We start from the raw sequence: 25,784 nt of genomic DNA, 5'->3' as shown, positions 1-25,784 counted from the left end.
ATGGTTGGAAGACACACTAACCACTTTGCTTTCTCTTTCCTTCAGGACAACAGCGCCATGCATCCTTGGGTAGCCATCCTGGGCTTCCTACTCCTTCTGGCAGGTAAGTGAACAGGTGGGCTGTGCTTTGGAAGCCTGAGGATGGGGAGTGTAGGGGCTGTGTGAGTGATGAGGCAGAGTAGGTGTGCTAGGGCTTTGTCAGAAGGTAATGGGGTCAACAAATGAGCAAAGAACCAGGCTGAAGGCTAAAGCCAAAGAAAGTGCTTAAATGCTAAGAATTACAAAATCTGTGAGTGGGTTACAAGGCATGATGCTGTACAGTGTGGTTTATGCATTGCTTGTATTTAAACAACAACAACAAAATAAATGGAGGGGTGGGTAGGTAGATGGTTGTATATGCATGAACTGCTCATGTGTAGGTAGGAAACAGTAACAGCTGTTATCAGCGTGTAGAAGGGGATGAGAAGAAGAAATGGGGGTGAGTGGGGAAGGAAAGAGTCCTTTACTGTACCATTCTGTGCTTTTTGATTCCTTCAACTGTGGGCAACTATTTCTGTTAAAAATAAAATATTTTAATTTCCCTGCTTTTCCAGTTGTTAAGACTTTGTGTTTGCAATTCAGGGTTCCATCCCTGAATGGGTAACTAAGGTCCCACAGACCATGTCGTGTGGCCAAAATTTTTTTTTTAATAAATAAAATATTTTAATTAAAAATATTCTATGAGACAGGGGGAAATTTAGGAATACACATATCCTAAATTTTAAAACAATCTCTAGAATTGGGAATCTGAAGAAAGTATGTTTTAAAATTATACTTCTAGAACAAATTTTTATAGTGATACTGTATTACCTTTGTAATCCAAAAATGATACTAAGCAAAACTAAATATTACCAGAATTCCAATGAAAAAACTAGACTCTTATTTTATGTATCAATGAGTGTTTTATTCCCAGAGCATTTCCCAGACTTACAGCCCAGCCCCATGATTAGTCACTGAGTCTCAGATTCTTTTACAGACCACTCGGACTGCATTTGACAATGTAGGGATTTTTAAGTTGCTGACTCAGGAGAGAGGTGTTTTTGTTTGTTTGTTTTTTAAGAGGCAACATTTAGTATTTGACTGAATATTCTCCAATTTTTTGGTTTCACCTAGGTAAGTGAACTGTGCTCCATTGTACATTGCTCAAGAAGGGATCCTAGCTTGAATTTATCTGGTTGATCCTTAAGCCCATGATAAAGCCTCAGTTTCTCCTGAATGTATTATAAACTCATTTTCCTAAGAACTGATTTCTAAACAGCTTACAAGGCTTTGGCCTTCTAACCAATGATGCTTTAAGTAAAACTTTAACTCTGCTTTTTTTTAAAAATTTAATTAAGAGCAGGGTTATGAGGTGATTTAATTTGAAAGAGCTATTTAAAAACTTGAAGTAAAGACTTAAAATCAAAACTAAAAATGCAAAAGAGTTTTTAAAAGAGATTTCAACTGAAACAGTGACAATCAGGGGAGAAGAAAAGCTACATGTATGTATTACCTATTTAATAAGCAGATACATGTCAAAAATAGAAAGAAATACACACATATTCATGTATTACTGTAATACCATTTATTTCAAACCTTTTGGAGAGAAATTTGGTCTTATTACCAAGAGATTGAACATATTTCTGCCCTTTATAATGAAACTTTCTCTCAGAAATCTATCCTATTAGGAAGTAATTCTGAATACAGGAAAACATTTATATGATGTTTCATCTAGAAATATATCTAGTAAATGATAATGCTGCTAAAGAATATGTGAATGTAAAAAAATGCTCATACTAAGTTTTAAAAACTCAAGATGTTAGTCAGATGATTTCAAACCAAATAAGCTATATAAAGAAAAAAATGAAAGTAAAGTTAAAATATTGAGACCTCATGCTTTGGTTTCTCTTTATTTACAGATGGTGTAACATCTTACCGAGAAGTGATTGGAGTGGTAGGCCAGTCAGTCACGCTACCCTGCTTCTATGAAGGAAAAGTCACATCCATGTGCTGGGGCCAAGGGAAATGTTCTTGGATAGACTGCAGAAATACCATTATCAGTACTGATGGATACAAAATCACTGAACAGAAGAATGAACGTTATAAGCTCAAGGGAGATATTGGTAAAAGGGATGTTTCTTTGACCATAGAGAATGCAGTCCCTTCTGACAGTGGCTTGTATTGTTGCCGTATTCAGAAATGGCTTTTCAATGATAAACAAAGCATCATAAAGTTGACTATAAAGCCAGGTGAGCTTGTCTTCCTACTTACTTTGATCACTTGCTGTGAGTTTCCCTAGATAAAGAGGTTTCTATTTGATATTAACCTTTTTTTCCTTGATTAGGGAAAGAAGAGGCTCCTATAATCTTGTTTTCTAATAACTCTTCATAGGATAACTTGTATTTGTGTAGAATGAAGTGTTAACATTAACCTTGATTTAAGACCATAGGCTAGAGGAACTTCCCAGTCAGCAAAATATGACTTCTAAGGCATGCTTTAGGAGTGCTAATTGATTAATGAAAAAGCATTCACTGTTCCACACTGAGATATAGTGAACATTTTTATGGAGCTGAATTTATTCCAATTAAAAAACTTCCCTTTCCTCTGAGATTATTTCTTAGAAGATTTTTTAAATGTCCTTTCCTAACATTTTAGGAGTTATTGAGAATTTCACACGTATAAAATAGGTAATATAACGTCTGGTCAAGTATTTGTATGATTTGGCTTTCAGTTCAGTTCAGTTCAGTCACTCAGTCGTGTCCGACTCTTTGCGACCCCATGAATCGCAGCACGCCAGGCCTCCCTGTCCATCACCAACTCCAGGAGTTCACTCAGACTCATGTCCATCGAGTTGGTGATGCCATCCAGCCATCTCATCCTCTGTCGTCCCCTTTCCCTCCTGCCTCCAATCCCTTCCAGCTCAGAGTCTTTTCCAATGAGTCAGCTCTTCACATGAGGTGGCCAAAGTACTGGACTTTCAGTGTTAGCATCATTCCTTCCAAAGAACACCCAGGATTGATCTCCTTCAGAATGGACTGGTTGGATATCCTTGCAGTCCAAGGGATTCTCAAGAGTCTTCTCCAGCACCACAGTTCAAAAGCATCAATTCTTCAGCGCTCAGTCTGTTTCTTAGGAGCTACTATCTAGGTCCTAGTCATATACCACTGAAAAGACAAATGCAGCTTCAGGATCTAGACACCTTCCCCTTACTCACAGATGTTTATTTAGATACATAAGTATAATATACATGACTAGTTTTTATAAATTGTATGTCCATACCTCCCCAAATTTTGTCCTTTCAATGCAGCTGTTTTCTTGTTGTGACCATGTCTTCACTCACTCCTCAGTCAGAGATTCTAGTTGACCAATGATGTGAAGTCTGGGTTCATGGGAGATAAGTGTTCATTTCTGCCTGAGGACAGTTTCCTTGGTTGTATTGATTCACAGGCTCTTCTTTCCTGCAGTATGATGAACCCTTGCTTTCATGTTGATTTCTAGCTCCACCTATGACAACAGTGAGCCCCTATATCACTTCTGAAAGCACAAGCACCAGTACTACCAATATTCCAAGGACAACCTACACCACTCCTCCAACAATGAACACCACCATTCCAGAAGGGAACAGCACTACCACAGTAGTCATGGATACTCATATGACAACGGGGGCCTCTACCTCTGCTCTTCCAAAGCCAACACCCACAGACGACGTCAAGCCAGGTAAACAGTTGTGCTTCTGAGCCCAGAAGCCCTTAAAGGATTGGATATAGACCATCCTGGGCACAATGTTAAGGCTGAGGTATAGTCTAGAGTAAGGATTCTTAACAGGCTTCCATATCTGACTTTAGAGTTTGTGAACTCCTATCCCTGATAGCTCAGTTGGTAAAGAATCTGCCTGCAATGCAGGAGACCCTGGTTCGATTCCTTGGTTGGGAAGATCTGATGGAGAAGGGCTAGGCTTGCCACTCCAGTTTTCTTGGGCTTCCCTTATGGGTCAGCTGTGAAGAATCCGCCTGCATTGCAGGAGACCTGGGTTCGATCTCTGGCTTGGGAAGATGCCCTGGAGAAGGGAAAGGCTACCCACCCCAGTATTCTGGCCTGGAGAATTCCATGAACTGTATAGTCCATAGGGTCACTAAGAGTCAGACACGACTCAGCAACTCTCACTTTCAGTATACCTTGTTACGTTCATCTTTTGGAAGTACAAGCATATCAGAATGAAGGGGACTTGTGACTATCTCATTCTCAAAGGAATTCATTAATACAAAACAAGTCAGACCACTGATCTTGGACATCTAAGGAAAGGCAGACTTGGCTGAGTTGACATGTTGTTATGAAGGAAAAGTAGAAATGCCAAAACAAGGTCAGGTAAATGAGAATCTGTCCTTACAATGAGCTGTGAATAGAGATCACTTAATCCATTCTGAGGCCCAATTCAACACTTGAGGAGAAAGTTTCAGTGAAGATAATATTTATTCTGTTTCCTGAGTCAGGAACCAGCCTAACCACTTCTGAAGTATTAATCCACTGAATTCTTATGATAACCCTATGCACTGTAGGTGTGACTCAGGCCTACTTTATATTTGTGAAGACTGAGACACAGTGTCTAAGTTCATCATTGGGAATCACATGAATAGAAAATGGTTGAGTCTAGATTGTCCCATTAATTTGAATTTGGAGCCTCTCTGCATTCTGTCCTGATCATAGAGCATGTATTTGGATGAGTTTGGCCTGATCTGACATCTTCACTGGAAGCCCCTTTATACAATTGCCCTGTCTTTTCAGGGTGTCAAGGACTTACACAGTTTTGCTTCTAGCACTCTTTAATATATTTATGTAGCAGGAACTGTACTCATACTGTAATAAAGTAAACATCAGATTTAAGGACTGAAGAGATTTAAAATGCACACGTTTGTTTTTTCAATTCAGGGTCCAGAGTTTATACTTGAGATTTCTGTTAGATGAAAGTTTAGGTTTAATACAAATGGAGAATAATTTGACTTACGGGTGGGGAAATAGCTTGCCATTCAGAGGACCCGTTTATGATCAAATTTTCTATCTTTTGGATTAAAAAGATAGATTTTACCTTTAGAGATTCCCAAAGCCTCCCTAGCTCTTTGACACTTTGAAGTGACTCTGGAATCTGAGAAGTAACAGAAATATCACAACCTCTTAGCCAAAAACGTCTGATGGAACACATTGATTTCAATTCACTCACATTGAACCGTGTGTGTATTCAACTAGGAAGGATCTGAAGGACTGGACTTTGATCTGAGTTTGGAAGAGAGGACTTTAGGTTAAAACTGTGAATTTAGAGTCATGGAAGTTTATTAAAAAAAAAAAAAAAAGTTTTCTTCCAGGCAGCAAACACATTAGAGCATCTGTTGACTTTCTCAATATTGATTTACTTCTTAATAGTTTGTGTCTGCTGAGGTGCATGGATTAGTGCTCCTGGTTTGGGGAACACGTGTAAGTTATGGCCCTTGTTTAAAGCAGAGGTTCAGAAAGAAAGTCTTGGTGTATTTGTCCATAGGACCTCTGTGTGAATAGAACTCACTGAGTATTACATGTATCCTGATAATTTCCCTCAAAGTCTGAGATTACAGTTGAACTTTACAGGGTAGAAAGGAGGAGAACACGGAAGAAGACCCACTGCAGGGGTATTTGTCCTTACATCCATTTCCTCTCTATGCTCTGCGACCCTGTCCATGCTGGTCACCTAAAATACTCCTGCACTGATTGGATGTAAAATCACACGAGCCCACCTGCTTCTTCCCCCCACTGTGTCCACAAATCTCTTCTCTATGTCTGTGTCTCTATTGCTGGCCTACAAATAGGTTCATCAGAGCCATTTTTCTACATTATCTTCTGATTAAAAAGAAATGTATTTTTTTAAATAAATAAACAAAAATTAAGTCATAGGAGCAGTGGAGAAAAGAAAGATGCCCACAAAGACCCAAACTAGAGAAAGAAGTTAAGCAAAAAAGGTCTTTCGCAGATTTAAGTTGAATACTCTGATCACCTGACTTTCTTCTTGCCCTGTTTTAGTTCCTAAAGTGAGCCACATCCTGTTGTAGATTTGAGCATTGGGGGAATCAAAACAAACAAAAGAGAAAACCAAAATGCTACTACCAGAAGCAGTGACTAAACAAAGCAATGAAAAATTCCACAAAAAACAAAGACTCCTAAGAACAAGAGTTAAAGGTGATTTTGAAATATGAAGTCCACAGTGAACTAGTGAATAGAAGACCAATTAGAAGCCATAAGGAAAGTCTAGGTGCTGGGAGCCGGCAAGAGGCAGTCCACTCATGGCAAAGGTCATGAGGAAGGAGGCTTGGCATACGAAAAGGCGGGATCGAGCCTCAGGAGTGCCCCTGGATATTCTCGAGCATCTACCCCCAAAAAACCAGAGTCTGCCTACTTAACTGCTTTCTGCTCTCACCTCTGACTTTACTGGGGGCTGTCCCCCACCACCATCTCACTCTCTCTGACAAAAAGTTAACTTACAGCTCCAATTAATAAAGTTCCTAGGCATTGGGAGTGTTTAAATACAAATCCCTCAGATAGCTCTCTAACTCGCCTGACAAGTTTACCCAGACTCCTACAGCTATGCATACGATTGTTTACAGTCTCCCAGCCTTGAGAGGCACCAGAAGCTTAAGATATTCAAATAGCTTAGAGCCTCTCAGAGAGTTAGAAACTGTCAGAATAAAACTAGTAAAAGATTTCGTTGATGAGCCAATGCTTGCTGCCAAGTTTCCACATCCCCTGTATTGTATCCTTGAATGTGTATTAATTAATATAGTTGGTATGTAGAAAAAATAAGTAGTGGCCTTGGTGTTAGCAACTTTAGACCCTTAAGGTAATAAATTCTTTCCTTTGTTGTGAACCCACTGCACCTCTGCCCTATAGGAATGCAACTTTAACACCTTCAGAGGATGGCACCAAACCTTAAAATAATTACTCTTAGAGAAAATAAGTCTTACGGTTGACAAATCTTTGTCAAGAGTCATAAAATGTTAATAGGCCTTCTGGCTAGAAGATGATGTAAATCACCTAAACCATTTGTATACGGTAAATTTGCAGGAAAGAAACCCTGGTTTTTGATAAGGATTAAAGACTGCTGACTTTGCATGATTTCACATCCCCTATTATCCTCTATGTGTAACTTAGGGTATAAAAGCCCCTGTTGAAAATAAAGCTATGGGCCTTGCTCACCAAAGCTTGGTCTCCCCATGTCATTCTTTCTTTTCACATTCCGGCTGAGTCTCCATCTGGAGCGTGGAGGTCCTCTGCGACTATTTATTTGCCTGGGCTTCTAAGACCCACTTGAGAAGGTGTCTAAGGTGGGGCACCTTCCGCTATTCGAGAGGGCACCTGCGACCTCCGTGGTCAGAGCTAACCTGGTGTCACAGGTTATATTGATTTTCCGCGTAAACCAAGCTACTCAGCCTCTTTTCTCCACTGAATTTTCCTACTGAGCTATCCTCATGCTATTACTCTTTATATCTCTAATTAATATTTAAATAAATCGCCAACGCCGTCTCTCCTTTGAATACCCTGGATCAGCCGGGGCTGGACCTCAGCATCCAGGTTTGGGAACTCTTGTTCAGGCAGCACCACTAACTTTCCTGGAAATTCTGCGGTGCTCTCAGAGGAAGGGATATAAGAATCTTATTAAGAGACAAATGGTCAACTTTGCAGATCAGATGAGATGTCTGATAGAAAATAAAGGAGAGATTTCAAGGAAGGAAAAAGGAAACATAGCCCTGAGAAATCCCAGTGAAGTTTTTTGGTGAGAAATGAAAGATGAGTTAAATAACACAGGATATCAGTGCTATGAACGGAGTGACCGGAGCACAACTGCAGAAGGAACCAGGGTGCCAGGAACATTGGTTTGTGACTCTTTACCAAGACTCAGACTTTGGACAGTACTTTGCCTTAATGTAACCTCAAGAACTTGGATATTCTCAGTTTATTTTCTGTGCTGGTTAATATGTGCATCTCTCTGGAAAGATGTGTAGATGGATAATTAGGAACTTGAATAAGGTCAGGAAATCCAGATTGGGGTTCTTGTGAAGGGAGTGTATTAGTGCCAGCTCCAAGGCCCTGCTCCACAAACATGAAATAGCACTGGTATGAACCCAAGTTTAACTGGGTGTCCTTCTTAACATGCATGATTGTAGGCTTTAGGGGACTTCTCAGAGTATAAAAAGTGAAATAATTCTGTCTATTGTTAAGCTCTCCACATCATCATTTAGAGCAGATTTATTAATAATAATAAAAGATCTATATGGCAGGGTAATGCATCATGGCCATCCTTGAATTTTTCTCTAAGAAAGTGTCAAAGAGTAATTCCTGATTTTTGTTTTGTTATTTTTGTTGGCAGTGGAAATTTTCCTATGCAAATTACACATGAATCTTCCTTTCTTGTCCCTCATTATGCCCCAAACTTTTCTTGTTCCAAACATTATGAGCTAAAAGGAAATATTTGTGAAATTAATGTTTCTTTGAGCACAGAGAGTGCAGTTCCTCTTGACAGTGGCTTGCATTGCTGCCGTTTTGAGAAGAAAGGGTAGTTCAATGACATCCTAGAGTTGTGTATTAAGACACGTGAGCTTGTATTTCTACTTACTTTGATCACTTGCTGGGAGCTTCCATGGTTTTTTGTTTGATATAACTTCTTCATTCATTAGTAAGGAAAGAAGAGGTTCCTATAATCTTGTTTTCTAATCACTCTTGGGATAAAATAACTTTATCTACACAAATAACTGTATTTGTGTAGAATGAGGTGTTAACACTAAACTTGATTCAAGACCTTAAGCTAGAGGAACTTCCCAGCCAGAAAAGACTGCTATCTCCTAAAGCAGTCCTTCAGTAGTGCTAGCTGGTTCATGAAAAAACATTCACTGTTCCACACTGAGATATAGTAAACATTTTTATGGAGCTGAATTTATTCCACTTGAAGAACTGTCCTTTTCTCTGAGATTATTTCTTAATAGAAATTTTAAATATCCTTTCCTAACATTTTAGGACTTACAGAGAATTTCACATGTATAAAATAGGCAATATAATGTCTGGTCAAGTATTTGTATACTTTGGCTTTAACAGGGGCCAGTTCAGTCTTGTTGCAAATACACTGTATGGGCCTTTATACTATATAGTTTCACCTCTTCCATCTGCCTTGTCTTGGATTTTTTGAAGCACATTTCACACCATATCACTAAATTACTTCTTTAAAAATTAAAATGTGCTTATTGCAATATGAAAACACTTGCATATCAATAAATGTTCACTGGTACTTTTTAAGAATACTGTGAAATAAAAAAATCAGGGAAGTTTACATTTTTCTATCTTGATGTAGACATCCTACTTTTTCTTACCTCTTGATGAAAGGACAAGGTTCTTCAGGATTTCCTGGTTTCTGGTACTCTTTCCTAATGAATGTTCTCCCGCAAAAGTCTTCCATTGAAAATAGAACACTGTACCCAGGACGTCATAAGTTATGTCTCTTTTTTGCTTTCAATGAATTTGATATTGCAGTCTTCCAACTTTGTACTCTGTGTCCTTGATGAAGGCAAGTAAAATAAGGTCAATTCAGATGCAGAAGACACTGACTCTAGGGAAACTGCCTCTAGGAGTCAATTAATGGAAGCCAAAGAGGCTGACCATAGAGACGTGGAAAAGAGACAGCTTGTGAAGAGATCATTTTGGAGTTGTGATATTATATGATTGGTTTGTGAAGAGATCATTTTGGAGTTGTGATATTATATGATTGGTCTAGCTGAATATATTTTTAAATGACATAGAAGGAAATTAGGGAAATTTTGTAGTGCTCAGAAATCTTTAATACATGAATATTTACAAATTCACTGCCCCTGTCCAGAGGGAAACCAGTCTATAACTGAGCCAAAGTGACTTTCTGCCTCCAATCCAATTCTTTGCTTAAGTTTTCTTGCACTTTTGACAGGATGAACTTACTTTTCAACCTTCTGTTAAGGCTCTTCCTCAGCATCTTCTTCTACCCTTAGCTTCCTAGCTTCTTCCTCAGGAAATATTTACCACCAAGGAAGACAGTTAGTTAAAAAAGCCAAGTAGACTTCTTCCTTGTTATAGTCCTTTGGTCGGATTTTTTTTTGCTTGCTTCCTCTTTTTGTCTAGATTTTATTTCAAAAAGAATGGAGGGGATTTGGGTGTGCTTTTCATCAAAACCTCTGACTAAACTTTTAGACTTGGGTAGGCACGACAGAGGATGAGATGGCTGGAGGGCATCACTGACTCGATGGATGTGAGTCTGGGTGAACTCTGGGAATTGGTGATGGACAGGGAGGCCTGGCATGCTTCGATTCATGGGGTCACAAAGTGTCAGACACGACTGAGCGACTGAACTGAACTGAGGCAAATTGTAGCTCTAGGACCAGATCAGATTGTAAAACAGGCTCACCAAAAGATTGATAAAGTTTTATTGAAACACAGACTCAGCTATTCATGTATATACTATTAATGGATATTTTCACACTGACAGATCAGAGCAGTTATCACTGAGATCACAGGACTCCCAAATACTAAAATGTTTACTAATACCTTGTACATAAATACTTGTTGAAAAAAATTTTTGTTCTTGAGGGCAAAATTGGCTAGTTTCCAAATTAAGCTGCTTGAATTCCTCAAATGAGTGTTCACAGCAGTTGTCTCGTATTAAAGAGACTTGATGTTCTAATTTACATTTTGTAGAGTTGAAAACTGAGAATACCGCTTGTGGGCAAAATAGATGTCCCTTGAGGAAAAAAGTCCCCATTCTTGAGTCTACCCTATAACTTTGGCTCTTGTGCCAGGCACTGTGTTTTGACTCACTTCTAATTTCAGTTCTTCCTCTGGGTATCTCTGAGGACTTCAATAAGTAGTTTGGAATCCCACAGGATTTCTGATTCTGGAAAGCGCCAAAGTTATTACCTGTGGTTATTATCTCTCATGTAGAAAGGAACCTTAAAACATCTAGTCCACTTTCTAACCAAGTGCATAATGCATGTGTTATCTAGCATATGCTCTTGGTGTGACTTAATCTGCATTTAGGATGCAGGTCTTTTGGAAGGGTACTCATAACACTGACTGACTGAATGGCATTTCTTTGGTAAATAGTCTGTTTCTTAGGAGCTACTATTTAGGTCCTACCACTGAAAAGACAAATGCAGCTTCAGGATCTAGACATCTTCCCCTTACTCACAGATGTTTATTTAGATACATAAGCATAATATACATGACTAGTTTTTACAAATTGTTCAGCACAAATCCCAGGTATCATTGTTTTTATGTCCATACCTCCCCAAATTTTGTCCTTTCAATGCAGCTGTTTTCTTGTTGTGACCATGTCTTCACTCACTGCTCAGTCAGAGATTCTAGTTGACCAATGATGTGAAGTCTGGGTTCATGGGAGATAAGTGTTCATTTCTGCCTGAGGACAGTTTCCTTGGTTGTATTGATTCACAGGCTCTTCTTTCCTGCAGTATGATGAACCCTTGCTTTCATGTTGATTTCTAGCTCCACCTATGACAACAGTGAGCCCCTATATCACTTCTGAAAGCACAAGCACCAGTACTACCAATATTCCAAGGACAACCTACACCACTCCTCCAACAATGAACACCACCATTCCAGAAGGGAACAGCACTACCACAGTAGTCACGGATACTCATATGACAACGGGGGCCTCTACCTCTGCTCTTCCAAAGCCAACACCCACAGACGACGTCAAGCCAGGTAAACAGTTGTGCTTCTGAGCCCAGAAGCCCTTAAAGGATTGGATATAGACCATCCTGGGCACAGTGTTAAGGCTGAGGTATAGTTTAGGGTAAGGATTCTTCACAGGCTTCCATATCTGACTTTAGAGTTTGTGAACTCCTATCCCTGATAGCTCAGTTGGTAAAGAATCTGCCTGCAATGCAGGAGACCCTGGTTCAATTCCTTGGTTGGGAAGATCTGATGGAGAAGGGCTAGGCTTGCCACTCCAGTTTTCTTGGGTTTGCCTTATGGGTCAGCTGTGAAGAATCCGCCTGCATTGCAGGAGACCTGGGTTCGATCTCTGGTTTGGGAAGATGCCCTGGAGAATGGACAGGCTACCCACCCCACTATTCTGGCCTGGAGAATTCCATGAAGTGTATAGTCCATAGGGTCACAAAGAGTCAGTATGATTTAGCGACTCTCACTTTCAGTATACCTTGTTACATTCACCTTTTGGAAGTACAAGCATATCAGAATGAAGGGGACTTGTGACTCTTTATCTCATTCTCAAAGGAATTCATTAATACAAAACAAGTCAGACCACTGATCTTGGACATCTAAGGAAAGGCAGACTTGGCTGAGTTGACACGTTGTTATGAGGGAAAAGTACAAACAGCAAAACAAGGTCAGGTAAATGAGAATCTGTCCTTACAATGAGCTGTGAATAGAGATCACTTAATCCATTCTGAGGCCTAATCCAACACCTGAGGAGAAAATTTCAGTGAAGATAATATTTATTATGTTTCCTGAGTCAGGAACCAGCCTAACCACTTCTGAAGTATTAATCCACTGAATTCTTATGATAACCCTATGCACTGTAGGTGTGACTCAGGCCTACTTTATATTTGTGAAGACTGAGACACAGTGTCTAAGTTCATCATTGGGAATCACATGAATAGAAAATGGTTGAGTCTAGATTGTCCCATTAATTTGAATTTGGAGCCTCTCTGCATTCTATCCTGATCATAGAGCATGTATTTGAATGAATTTGGCCTGATCTGACATCTTCACTGGAAGCCCCTTTATACAATTGCCCTGTCTTTCCAGGGTGTCAAGGACTTACACAGTTTTGCTTCTAGCACTCTTTAATATATTTATGTAGCAGCAAATGTACTCATACTGTAATAAAGTAAACATCAGATTTAAAGACTGAAGAGATTTAAAATGCACACGTTTGTTTTTTCAATTCAGGGTCCAGAGTTTATACTTGAGATTTCTGTTAGATGAAAGTTTAGGTTTAATACAAATGGAGAATAATTTGACTTATGGGTGGGGAAATAGCTTGCCATTCAGAGGACCCGTTTATGATCAAATTTTCTATCTTTTGGATTAAAAAGATAGCTTTTACCTTTGGAGATTCCCAAAGCCTCCCCAACTCTTTGACACTTTGAAGTGACTCTGGAATCTGAGAAGTAACAGAAATATCACAACCTCTTAGCCAAAAACGTCTGATGGAACACATTGATTTCAATTCACTCACATTGAACCATGTGTGTATTCAACTAGGAAGGATCTGAAGGACTGGACTTTGATCTGAGTTTGGAAGAGAGGACTTTAGGTTAAAACTGTGGATTTAGAGTCATGAAAGTTTATTAAAAAAAAAAAAAAGTTTTCTTCCAGGCAGCAAACACATTAGAGCATCTGTTGACTTTCTCAATATTGATTTACTTCTTAATAGTTGGTGTCTGCTGAGGTGCATGGATTAGTGCTCCTGGTTTGGGGAACACGTGTAAGTTATGGCCCTTGTTCAAAGCAGAGGTTCAGAAAGAAAGTCTTGGTGTATTTGTCCATAGGACCTCTGTGTGAATAGAACTCACTGAATATTACATGTATCCTGATAATTTCCCTCAAAGTCTGAGATTACAGTTGAGCTTTACAGGGTAGAAAGGAGGAGAACACGGAAGAAGACCCACTGCAGGGGTATTTGTCCTTACATCCATTTCCTCTCTATGCTCTGTGACCCTGTCCATGCTGGTCACCTAAAATACTCCTGCACTGGTTGGATGTAAAATCATACGAGCCCACCTGCTCCTTCCCCCTGATGTCTCCACAAATCTCTTCTCTATGTCTGTGTTTCTATTCAGTTCAGTTCAGTTCAGTCACTCAGTCGTGTCTGACTCTGCGACCCCATGAATCGCAGCACACCACACCTCCCTGTCCATCACCAACTCCCAGAGTTCACTGAGATTCACGTCCATCCAGTCAGTGATGCCATCCAGCCATCTCATCCTCTGTCGTCCCCTTCTCCTCCTGCCCCCAATCCCTCCCAGCATCAGAGTCTTTTCCAATGAGTCAACTCTTCGCATGAGGTGGCCAAAGTGCTGGAGTTTCAGCTTTAGCACTATTCCTTCCAAAGAAATCCCAGGGCTGATCTCCTTCAGAATGGACTGGTTGGATCTCCTTGCAGTCCAAAAGACTCTCATGAGTCTTCTCCAACACCACAGTTCAAAAGCATCAATTCTTCGGCGCTCAGCCTTCTTCACAGTCCAACTCCCACATCCGTACATGACCACTGGAAAAACCATTGCTGGCCTACAAATAGGTTCATCAGAGCCATTTTTCTACATTATCTTCTGATTAAAAAGAGATGTAGTTTTTAAATAAATGAACAAAAATTAAGTCATAGGAGCAGTGGAGAAAAGAAAGATGCCCACAAAGGCCCAAACTAGAGAAAGAAGTTAAGCAAAAAAAGGTCTTTCGCAGATTTAAGTTGAATAAAGACTCTGATCACCTGACTTTCTCTTGCCCTGTTTTAGTTCCTAAAGTGAGCCACATCCTGTTGTAGAGTTGAGCACTGGGGGAAGCAAAACAAACAAAAGAGAAAACCAAAATGCTACTACCAGAAGCAATGACTAAACAAAGAAATAAAAAATTGCACAAAAAACAAAGACTGCTAAGAACAAGAGTAAAGGTGTTGAAATGTGAAGTCCATGGTGAGCAAGTGAAAAGAAGACCAATGAGAGGCAATAAGGAAAGTCCAGGTTTGGGAACTCTTGTTCAAGCAGCACCACTAACTTGCCTGGCAATGCTGCATTGCTCTCATAGGAAGGGATATAACAATCTTATTAAGAGACAGATGGTCAACTCTGCAGATCAGATGAGATGTCTGATAGAAAATAAAGGAGAGATTTCAAGGAAGGAAAAAGGAAACATAGCCCTGAGAAATCCCAGTGAAGTTTTTTGGTGAGAAATGAAAGATGAGTTAATAACACCGGATACCAGTCCTATGAAAGGGGTGACCAGAGCACAACTGCAGAAGGAACCAGGGTGCCAGGAACATTGGTTTGTGACTCTTTACCAAGACTCAGACTTTGGACAGTACTTTGCCTTAATGTAACCTCAAGAACTTGGATATTCTTAGTTTATTTTCTGTGCTGGTTAATATGTGCATCTCCCTGGAAGGATGTGTAGATGGATAATTAGGAACTTGAATAAGGTCAGGAAATCCAGACTGAGGTTCTTGTGAAGGTACTGGCTTAATGCCCGCTCCAAGGCCCTGCTCCACAAACTTTTAATAGCACTGGATGAATCCAAGATAACTGGGTGTCCTTCTTAACATGCACGATTGTAGGCTTTAGGGGAATTTTAAGTGTATAGAAAATGAAGTAATTCTGTCTCTTGTTAAGTTCCCTAGATCATCATCTAGAACAGATTTCTCCATGATAATGAAATATCTATATGTCAGGGCAATCACTCATGGCCATCCTTGAATTTTTCTCTAAGAAAGTGTAAAAGGGTAATTCCTGATTTTAGTTCTGTTATTTTTCTTGGTGGTGGAAATTTTCCTCCATAAAATTGAATCTCATTTTCCTGTTCCTGTCATTCCTGTAGCTTCTTCATCTTCTCCCACGCAGACTACAGGAACCCAGTCTACCTGCTCACATAAAACAAATGTAACGCACTCACCATGGTGCTCTTCCACAACAGGTAACTTCAGTTTCTTTTCAGAACAGCTGGGAGCTTTTAAATTTTGATAGATATTAGCACATATTCTGAATTAAGACAAGTCTGAATTGAGTGCCAGTACTGATTACTCCAATTAGCTATGCAACTAGAACAAATATCTTACCATCTTTGAATCTGTGTTTACCCTTTTGGAAAATGGATTGAATGTTACTTACTCTTACAAGGATTAACTGAAAAAAAAATCTTAGGGCACAGTTAAAATGTAAGTGATAGAGTGGCAATTATGATTATTACTTAGAATGTCTAGAAGTATGTTTAACTGAGTACATAGGAAACTTGTCTGACCTGAAAATATTCACAGGCATATCCATATTTTTCTAAATTAAATGAACCAGCTTTGTTTTCAACTTATTACTTGGCTCACTTCCCTGGACAGAGCCTTAAAAGTATTAAATCCAAAGTAAGCTGGTCCAGACCAAACTAGTCACCTGTTTATGTTTCCTCCAGAAACTACACAGAGCCATGAGGCTCCTCTGCTGCCTTGTCGAGCTTTCATTCCATGTGGGCCCTTTGAGATGGGTTGAGGACATGGACACCAGCATCACAGAGGCATGCCCCACTGAGATTCTGCTATTCCACCCCTTAAGTATTCCCTATTCTCCCTAATTTGGGCAGGTCTATATTCTTTGGGATGTAAGATTTGTCTGTCTTTCCTGTGATGGAGAAAGGTAATGCTGAGTCCTGTCATCTTTCCCAGCTAACTCTGTTACCCATAGTGGTAAATTTGGGGAGTGCCACATGTGAACCCCTTTGTAATGCAGCATTGGCTTATGTGTCCTTGCACCTGTGAAGCATCCAAGCAAGGTTAGGCTTTGCAAGACTCCTCATGCATATGACTCATCAAGAGTTGCTAATTTGTAGCAGACACCAAGTATGGCCTACCTTTTGCCAATCATTCAAGGAAACTCTTAATTGAAAATGAACATGCAGTGGGATTCAGAATGCTGCTGCTGCCGCCAAGTCGCTTCAGTCATGTCCAACTCTATGTGACCCCATAGACGGCAACCCACCAGGCTCCACCGTCCCTGGGATTCTACAGGCAAGAACACTGGAGTAGGTTGCCATTTCCTTCTCCAGTGCATGAAAGTGAAAAGAGAAAGTGAAGTTGCTCAGTCGTGTCCGACTCCTAGTGACCCCATGGAGTGCAGCCTTCTAGGCTCCTCCGTCCATGGGATTTTCCAGGCAAGAGTACTAGAGTGGGTTGCCATTGCCTTCTCCAGGGACTCAGAATGGGACCAATTTAAATTGGGATTAGCTAATAGTTACATTTGGTTTTGAAAGTGGAATCCTTGGTGTGAACTCAAAATCAAAAAGAAAGCAGATTAAAATACAGGTAAGAGCAGTTGGAGCAATTGCACCCAACACTTTTAGGCTAAGAGGAAGAACAAAGTAAGAAATGGGAAATCATTCTCTAAAATATGGCACTAAAACCTGGTCAAGTAGACTTGGCAGCATGGAACAGACATTGCAGCAGCTGTGTCCCCACGACTTCTGTGACTGCTGCCGTCTTGACAGCATCTCTGAGGCCCTTCAGGCAAATCCTCACAGTGCCCGAGTCACACTTCAGTGAATTAAAGCCTCCCAAAGCAAGCAGTGTTAGTCTGGAAGGAATTTTGGTCACCATATGGCCTGACACCTACCTTTTCAGACAAATGTGCCAATAAACTGTTGTACGTTATCTCACTTAATTCTTTCAGGGCAGGTTTACTTCTTGCCATTGCCAGACTGGGAAGGACCTTTAGTTCTGCTTTGGAGCCAAGCAGCTTCCAGTTCAACTGCCCGCCCATGGCAGATTCAAGTTGCACACCCATGGGCAAGTTGTTTCATTCCTCACTGCAAGTTTGTAAGGAATGAAGGACAGGATATTTGAAAGTCCATTGCATGGTGTCCCCCCACTCCATTGCTCCTATTTTTCTAATATGCTATTAAGCACCTTACATGCATCATCTAAAATGACTACTTTCTGAAACAGGTACTATCAACAGCTTGCAGTTCAAGGTTACCCAAGTTAGAAAATTATACATTTACATGCATACATATGTAATGTACATGTAAAGGACCTTAATCAAGGTCATGCTGGTAAGGGACATTGTCAACACTGAAGTCAAATTTTATCTGACTCAAATCCTTAGTGTTTTAAAACCACCCATTCTGTAGAGTGCTTAATATAGAACAGATACTCAGTAAAGAGAGAATTCTGTATTTGACCTATAGTTGCTTAGGAGGGTCAACAGTATATGTTCTGTGTGACAAAAGAGATATTTCAAAACACTATTAAAATCTGAATATTAAAAACTTTAAGACATAATATGTATATGGATACTACTTAAAACTTTAATATAAAAACACATTATATTACAGGATATTGTTATATTTATGATATATGTTATCTCAGCCCCAAGGCCAACATAGGATAACTATATACATATACATATAGTATATATATAAATATATACACACTATATACACTATATTTGTCTTGGGGGCTGACATAACATGTTTTTTATAGCACTTTTGGATCAATATCTGGGCACACTGGCGCATAATGGAGGAGCTGGATGCCACCTGTTTGGGATATCTTAGTGCATTTCACTCATATTTTAAATGTAAAACCAATGTAACATCCATTTTGCACAGGGTAGTTCTGCTCTTTGGTACGCAATGGCTTCTGAGCACTCATTGGCAGTTTCTTAGCTGTTGTGAAAAATCTGACCACCTCCCTTAAATGGTAATTTTTAACCTAGCTCTGAGAATGGGCCACTATGACTCCTTGAAATTGTAGGTAAACTTTCTGTGAACCTGCACCTTTTTCCATAGAGACAAAAAAAGGTTTCATTATCTCCGCATGATAAAATGTGGAGAAGGCAATGGCACCCCACTCCAATACTCTTGCCTGGAAAATCCCATGGACGGAGGAGCCTGATGGACTGCCGTCTATGGGGTCACACAGAGTTGGACACAACTGAAGCGACTTAGCATCAGCAGAAGCAGCATGATAAAATGGTTAAGACACACAGGTTGCAGGTTAAATTAATAAAAGTCATTGACTTGGTATAATTCCTGCAATGCCTACAGTATCTGGCCATATGATTATTCAACTTATCTCATTCATACCAGATGACAATGTGAATACATTGGTGTTTGCAGTGAAAACTTAATATTTCTTTATAATTCTAATTAATTTTCCTTCTTGTTTAGCAGGTGGGAATCACACTGTGATAAAGTTTCCAAGTGCTGTTTGTTGTAGCATTCAAACTGTAAGCATATTCCTTTTTATTTTTTTATCTCTGTTCACTTGTATGTCTCCCTGGAAGCAAGTTACATTTAGAGATTATTATTTGTAAAGCTAGACTAGTCCACAGATTGATTCTTTGTAATCCATAAAACAAAGGAAGAAATGAATCTGACTCTTAAATAGGGATACTTTGTGTTCAGTCACTGGGTCATGTCTGACTCTTTGCAACCCTATGGACTATAACTTTCCAGGCTCCTCTGTCAATAGGATTATTCAGGCAAGAATACCGGAGTGGGTTGCCATTTCCTCCTCGAGGGGATTTTTCTGACCCAGAGATTAAACCCGCATCTTTTGAGTCTCCCGCACTGGCAGGCAGGTTCTTTAGCACTGATCCACCTGGGAAGCCCAGAGATGCTTTAATTAATTTAAAAAGTTTTATATAGATGCACTAGTTTGTTAGAAACACCTGAAAAATGGTGTACTCTACACACACACACACGACACAAACACATAAACACACCCACTACAGACTTTCTCCTGGCCAGAAAATTGGGGAAAAAAGAATGAATTAATTCAAGGATAGTGAGTAACATTACTACCAAGGAAGACTGTGATCCTTGTTAGAGAAATAACATGCCCTGAAGTGATGTGGTGGAATGGGAGCAATCCCAACTCAAAATTTTATGCCAGTGAAAGTGTGCCTGCTTAAATATATGCCCCTAAAATCTTTTTCCAAGTTAATTGTCCTTCTAGAGAGAAATTTTGAGGCCACTGCTAAGTCTTTCTATGTATAATCCTCCCCGTATGATGACTTATTCAGGTCCTAAGGTCTTGAACAACTTTGTGATTCTGTAGGATGTTCTCATACATTTTCACAGTTAGCTTGAGAGAAAAATCTAAGGAGTTCTAGTCTCATGAAGTTCATCAAAGCCTCATCTTTGAAGAATTCTTTGAAGAATTTATTAATAGGTTGTTTTCTTTTGGCTCCCTTGGGTGAAACAACTTTCCTTTTATTGTGTGCAAATAACTCTTAGAAGCAATAAACAAAAAGAGTTTAGGTATGAAGTAATCCTGATCATAAGTGGTGAGTAATTGCAGCATTGGCCATTGTAAAAGTCCAGCTCAAGAAAATGGGGTTATTTAGTATGAGGTCAAATGGCCTATGCTGCATACCTTAGTGACAATGCGAACACCACCACAAGATTTTAATCACTTTCACGGTATGGGCACTGACTGATCTGATGGATATGGACAGAATTTGTTTATGCCTGTTAAATAGCAGAACTGCCACCATGTAAGTGACTGTTGTATTGTTACATAGTCAGATTATGCTGGATTTAAAAAAGAAACAAATATACTAAATTATGAGATTCTTTCTACCTGCCAGACAGGTACGTGTAGCAGAAAGTAAAAGCTATATCTGGGCTTCCCTGGTGGCTCAGTGGTAAAGAATCCATCTGCCAATGTGGGAGACATGGGTTTGATGTGGGAAGATGTGCTGGAGAAGGAAAAGGCAACCCACTCCAGTATTCTTGCCTGGGAAATCCCTTGGACAGAAGAGCCTGGCGGGTATACTCCATGAGGTTGCAAAAGAGTTGGACTCGACTTAGTAACTAAACCACAACAACAACCAACAAGCAATATAGAAGCAAGTTCACAATAGGCTGTAGCAAAATCATGGGCTTTTTGGTGTCTTGACTTGAAGGTGTTGCAGTGTCTCCCAGGTGTCCTGAAAACCACACAGCATATATTCTGTCCCAGTACTAAATCAGTTTCCTGAACTCTACCTTAAGGAGAGAACTGAGCAAATATGTGAAGATGTATAAGAAAAGATGTTCATTGCTGCTATTTATAATCATGGAATGTTATAAACAACCTAAATATTCAATAATGAGATTAATTACTTAGTCAATTAAGCATGCCCTCTTATGCCCATTAACAATGTTGTCACCGCAGTGTATTTACTGACATGAGAAAATAGTATCAATTGTTAAGTGAAAAAACTAACTTTTAAAATAGTGTAGGGTTCTTTGACGGTCCAGTGGTTAAGACTGCACACTTTTTATATAGACGTCACAGGTTTGATCCCTGGTTGGGGTACTTAAATCCCACATGCTGTGTGATATGGCCAAATATATATATATATATATATACAAAAATAAATGAAATACTGTATATGCTGTAGTATATATTGAATATGGTCACTGTTTCTGTTAGTAGAAATATTGGAGAAATAAAATTCTAGAGGAGTATATTTAATGAAAAATGGTGATAGTGGCTTTTCTAGATGTTGGAATTATGATTGATTTTTGTTTTTCTCTCTGAGCCGCATATTCTAAAATGAACCTGAAAAGTTTATGTAACATATTTTTTTTAAATGAAGCAAAGCCTGCTTCCTGTCATCCCATATTCCATCCAACCACTTTACCGCCAACAAGTAAGGTGATAACACAGCTTTTTCCTCCCAAGACACTGGCTATTCCCCCCTTTAAGCAAGGATAGCTCAGAGGCTAAGTCACCCTCCTCTGTATTCCTCATTTTGTTCATCAGGAACTACATAATGTACCTTTCCCAAGAACCTTATTTAATCTGCTAATGACAGAGAAACAGAGGTTCAAAGGGGTTAAATAGCTTTAGCAACTAAGTAAAAGTTAAGCTGAAATTCTGGCTCCAGAGTTTAAACTCTAACGCAGGAAGAGACTTCGGACTTAATCTTTTTCTCTGGTCTTCCACTCTTCTTCTGTTAAGATACCTTCCCTGCAGGACATCTTTAGGATTAGGATTAAGTTATATAAAGGGTCGAACATGATGCCTGGTGTATTTTGGGGTTTACCACAAGAGGTGATTCCTTATAAGCCACACCAGGAGGCTGAAATAAAACTGTATTTTTTCCAGTTGTGCAGAATTTTAATTGCTAAGCAGCACCATGTATATGAGCAGCTACTTCAAGTCTACTTATAAAGAAATATATAGAATCTTGAATTCTAGGTTAAAAAAAAAAGAATTCTCTAACAAAAGGCCAAATTCAATAACTGAGCACATAAATATAATACCACCATATTAACTTATATATGAACAAAAATTGTTTTCTTTTCTAATATCATAAGAGGATTATATATGAAAATACCTTATTAATTTTTAAAAATATGTGTAATTTACATATAGTAAAGCAGACTCATTTGAAGATTATAGTTTGAATTTTGTCAAATGTATACACATCTGTAAATACTACACCAAGAAAGATATACAACATTTCTACCATTTCCAAATACATTTTGAATTTTAAATTGTCTTAGAATTTCCCCATATGGTTATAAATTCAGATCATTTGGTCTCACCCCTCATGATCCAGAACTAACCAAATATTAATAAAGATAAATGTGTCTGGGTACATTACTTTCAGAAATGTTTTCTATCCATAATTCTAACAAGATTTTTTTTTTTTTATCTGCTGATGTTTCATTAACCTGTGATGCTGGCACATGATCCATGGATGATCGCCAACAAGGGAATCTACATTGGAATCTCTGTTATTGTCGTGGTATTATTGCTCATGCTTTTGGTATTCATGATTAGCAAAAGTAAGTCACTCAGGACTGTGCCTACAGGGGTATTTTTGAGATAAGCTGCCTGTAGTCCTACATCTCACATGATTTCAATTTCACACAACTTACTTGATTATTTCCTTGTTCTTTTTTAATCTTAAAACTATTTTCCCATAAAGAGAAACATTATATTTGAATTCTCCATAGAAGAAATTAAATATGGAGAGTTAGCACTGGTTGAGTAGAGTTGGGATTTGGAAGTCAATAAACCAGTATAATATATAAGATCTTTTCACTCCTCTTTTTCTCATTCTCTCTAGAACCAACTTCTGTCCTTATAGGAGGTAAAATTGTTGAGGGTTTTACAGCACCCACTTAACAGAAGAAGCTCATGAGACTTTGGGAGAGTACATGATTTCAGAGCCAGGAGGAGAGCAAAGGATTTCACAAGAGTCCTCCGGTGCCTCCTGGTCTCCTTCCACCAGTTGTGTGTGTGTGTGTATAAAACCTGTCATCTGTGAGAGAAAACAATGACCCATTTTTATTACACTGAAATATGATCATATTAAAGTAAGCTAGGGCATATGGATGAATATACTAATCATAATAAACACAAGATACTTTACACCAAGGGGCTTATTTGACTCCTAGAGATTCAAGAAAAGTTAACCTGGAGTTATAAGAGAATGGTCCAGATTGATTTGTTTCTCCTTCTGTTTTAAAACATTCTTTCTGTTAAGTTAACTTTTTAAGGCTCTGATGTCCATATAGATTTTGTTCATATTAAAGTAATAACAGAAATAATATGCTTGTTTGATTAAAAAAAGAAATCTCATGAACTCTTTGGCTTACAAGCTTAATTTTCTCTTAATTTTCCCACAATTTAGGATCTCTTTGCCTGGGTAACAAGATGAGGCTACTATGGTAAGATTGAAAGATTTTTTGTCAATGCTTTTTGATATTCTTACTCTGATAAAAATGTGGGAAATTTCTTTGTTCCTATCCTCTTTTTCTTTTGAGCTCTCCATTTTATACTCTAGGATTCTGAAAAATCTAGTTTATTGAGCACCTCCACAGCTGTCCGACCTTCCAGTAATGATTTTAGCATCTCTATTTCCCTGAAATTGTGCCAGAATTGCTACAGAAAAGCACTTCTCACCGTACCTGTTAAAACAAGAGACTACGTTGCATTTTGTTTGATGCACCATTTGAATGAGTTGTTGGTTTGTTATTTGACTTCATTCAGTGCTTTGTTTATTGAATTCTTATTATATTCTCTGAAGAGATGAGAAGAATAGACAGAAACATATAAATGAATAAGCAGGGAACTTACAGAACTTCCAGAGAAATACCATGGGGAATACAGAGACAGACAAGAGACTATGTGAGTGAGCCCCAAGGGAGCAGAAGGCAGCTCTGCAAAGATCTGGAGGAGGACAGCTCCAGGCTGAAGATGCACAAAGGCAGCGGCCTCCAATCCTCCATAGTGCGCAGCCTTGCCCTTTGTTCCACACCCAGCCTGCTCTGCTCTGCTAATTACATTAGCTGTGTGGCCTCATAGGCATTTGAATTTACAGTTGTGCAAATCTATCCCTCTGGCCAATGAAAAGTTAAATCCTCTTTGTATACATCCCTGTAGTCATTTTCCCAAACACCTGTAAAGGTGGGAACCCACTACCTACTTCCAAATCCAAATAGCCTGCTACGTCTGGTCCAGTTTAGGCTTTAAGCAAGGTCTTTCTTTGATAAAATCCATCCCTCTTAGGCTGCCATCCATTACTCCTAGTTTTCCTTCTTTGGATGTTTGTACACAGCCTTCCTTATGTATGAGTTAATCACATGATCCAGTCCACAGAACATGCCTTGAACAGTCCCCAGCATATTGCAAGTGTCCCATAAATGCTGACTTTTTATTGCAGGCATGCCCTTCACAGCAATAAACCTGTGAGACAGGCACTTGTATTAATCTCAGGTTTCAAATTGGAAAACAAGTTTAGAGATGTTAAGTGGCATCCAAGGTCACATCACACAGCAGGTAGAAGATTCCATCTTAGGTCTTTTAGAGTCCAAAACCCAGACTTTTAGGAGTTTTTGACTATCTGCTTCCAAGAATGGAAGAAAAGAAATACTCCCTATGGACCTAAAAGTATGAAAAATAGCATCCTGTTAGTTCATTTTTGTCCTTTCACTGTTAAGGTTTTTTTTAAGGTTCACTTTTTATCTCATAATTAGAAAAGAAAATATTTATTGAAGAAAATAATATATAATATAGACAAGCAACACAAAACAAAAAGGAAAATTTCCTAATAATTTTATTTTTGGAGGAGCTATATCACATTGACTTATTTTGAGCTACCAACACTTAAACTGCTTCCACAAATGTATAAGTAATTCATTTAAAGATCAGAGTTTAATGAAAATTCAGTGCCTTACATATTATTTCTGGGAAGGCTTAGGTAATTAAAATTGTGACTATATATACATCCTAAAAATGCAGCAATATCAAAACTCCACAAATGACCCTTTCATATACTTGATATGTGAGTGTACATGTTACAAAATCAAGTAACCCATGACTTTCTAATTTTCCACGTAAGACATGGTAAGATTTTTGACTCCATGATCCAGTGCAGATTTATGTGGAACAGTACTGTTTTATTATATCCAGTAGCTCTAATATTTTGTATACTTAGATATATATATTCACCTTAAGTACAAGATATAGACGACTAAATAGATTTAATTTAACCCTCACTAGTCTCAGTCCGCAGTTGGAAAAACACCAGCCAAACCAGTTCCTGACCATCTTTGAGAATGTGCATCCTAGTTTAATACTTTAATTTGAGGCCTGATACTAGTCTTCTTAGATTTTTCATTTTTTTATTCTGTTATATGAGTCTCTTGACAGATACCAATTTCAGGGTGTTTTTTTTTTTTTTTTTAATGACTGCTGAGGTTTTCCACCTCATTATTAAGACTTTCCTGCAACTTCATATTCACAACTCTGAAAGCTTTCATTCCATAGGCTGTGGAATTGGCATCTGGGAAATGCAAATACCTAGTCTTGCCTGAACATAAACAACTGTGCAGCTCATGCTTGAGAAGTGGTGCTTTTCTCTTACTTGTGTTATTCTTTCTGCAGTATGATTCCATTGAAAGATTCTCACATTGGAGCTTTGAAAAATGCAGCCATGAAGCCTGTCCGAGCAGAAGACAACATCTACGTTATGGATGAAGCTCTCTAA

At 38.8% G+C, this 25,784-nt stretch overlaps 1 protein-coding gene across 1 annotated transcript; it reads left to right on the top strand.

Moving 5' to 3' along the window:
* On the top strand, positions 1–25,784 carry LOC109562244 (hepatitis A virus cellular receptor 1-like). The gene is made up of 7 exons (XM_070792303.1): positions 1–103; positions 1,938–2,141; positions 3,517–3,735; positions 11,554–11,772; positions 15,625–15,720; positions 24,459–24,483; positions 25,682–25,784. The coding sequence occupies exons 1-7, from the start codon at positions 1–3 to the stop codon at positions 25,782–25,784; spliced, it is 969 nt and encodes a 322-aa protein (XP_070648404.1).

This window comes from Bos indicus, chromosome 7 (genome assembly GCF_029378745.1).
Source record: "Bos indicus isolate NIAB-ARS_2022 breed Sahiwal x Tharparkar chromosome 7, NIAB-ARS_B.indTharparkar_mat_pri_1.0, whole genome shotgun sequence".
Lineage (NCBI taxonomy): Eukaryota > Metazoa > Chordata > Mammalia > Artiodactyla > Bovidae > Bos > Bos indicus.
This window is presented reverse-complemented; position numbering and strand designations above follow the sequence as displayed.

Excerpts from the sequence above, each read along its gene's own strand:
- LOC109562244 (XM_070792303.1), top strand. The coding sequence starts at position 1 with ATGGTTGGAAGACACACTAACCACTTTGCTTTCTCTTTCCTTCAGGAC. Across the intron at positions 104-1,937 it reads CTTCCTACTCCTTCTGGCAG|ATGGTGTAACATCTTACCGA; the intron begins GTAAGTGAACAG and ends CTTTATTTACAG. Across the intron at positions 11,773-15,624 it reads CACAGACGACGTCAAGCCAG|CTTCTTCATCTTCTCCCACG; the intron begins GTAAACAGTTGT and ends TCATTCCTGTAG.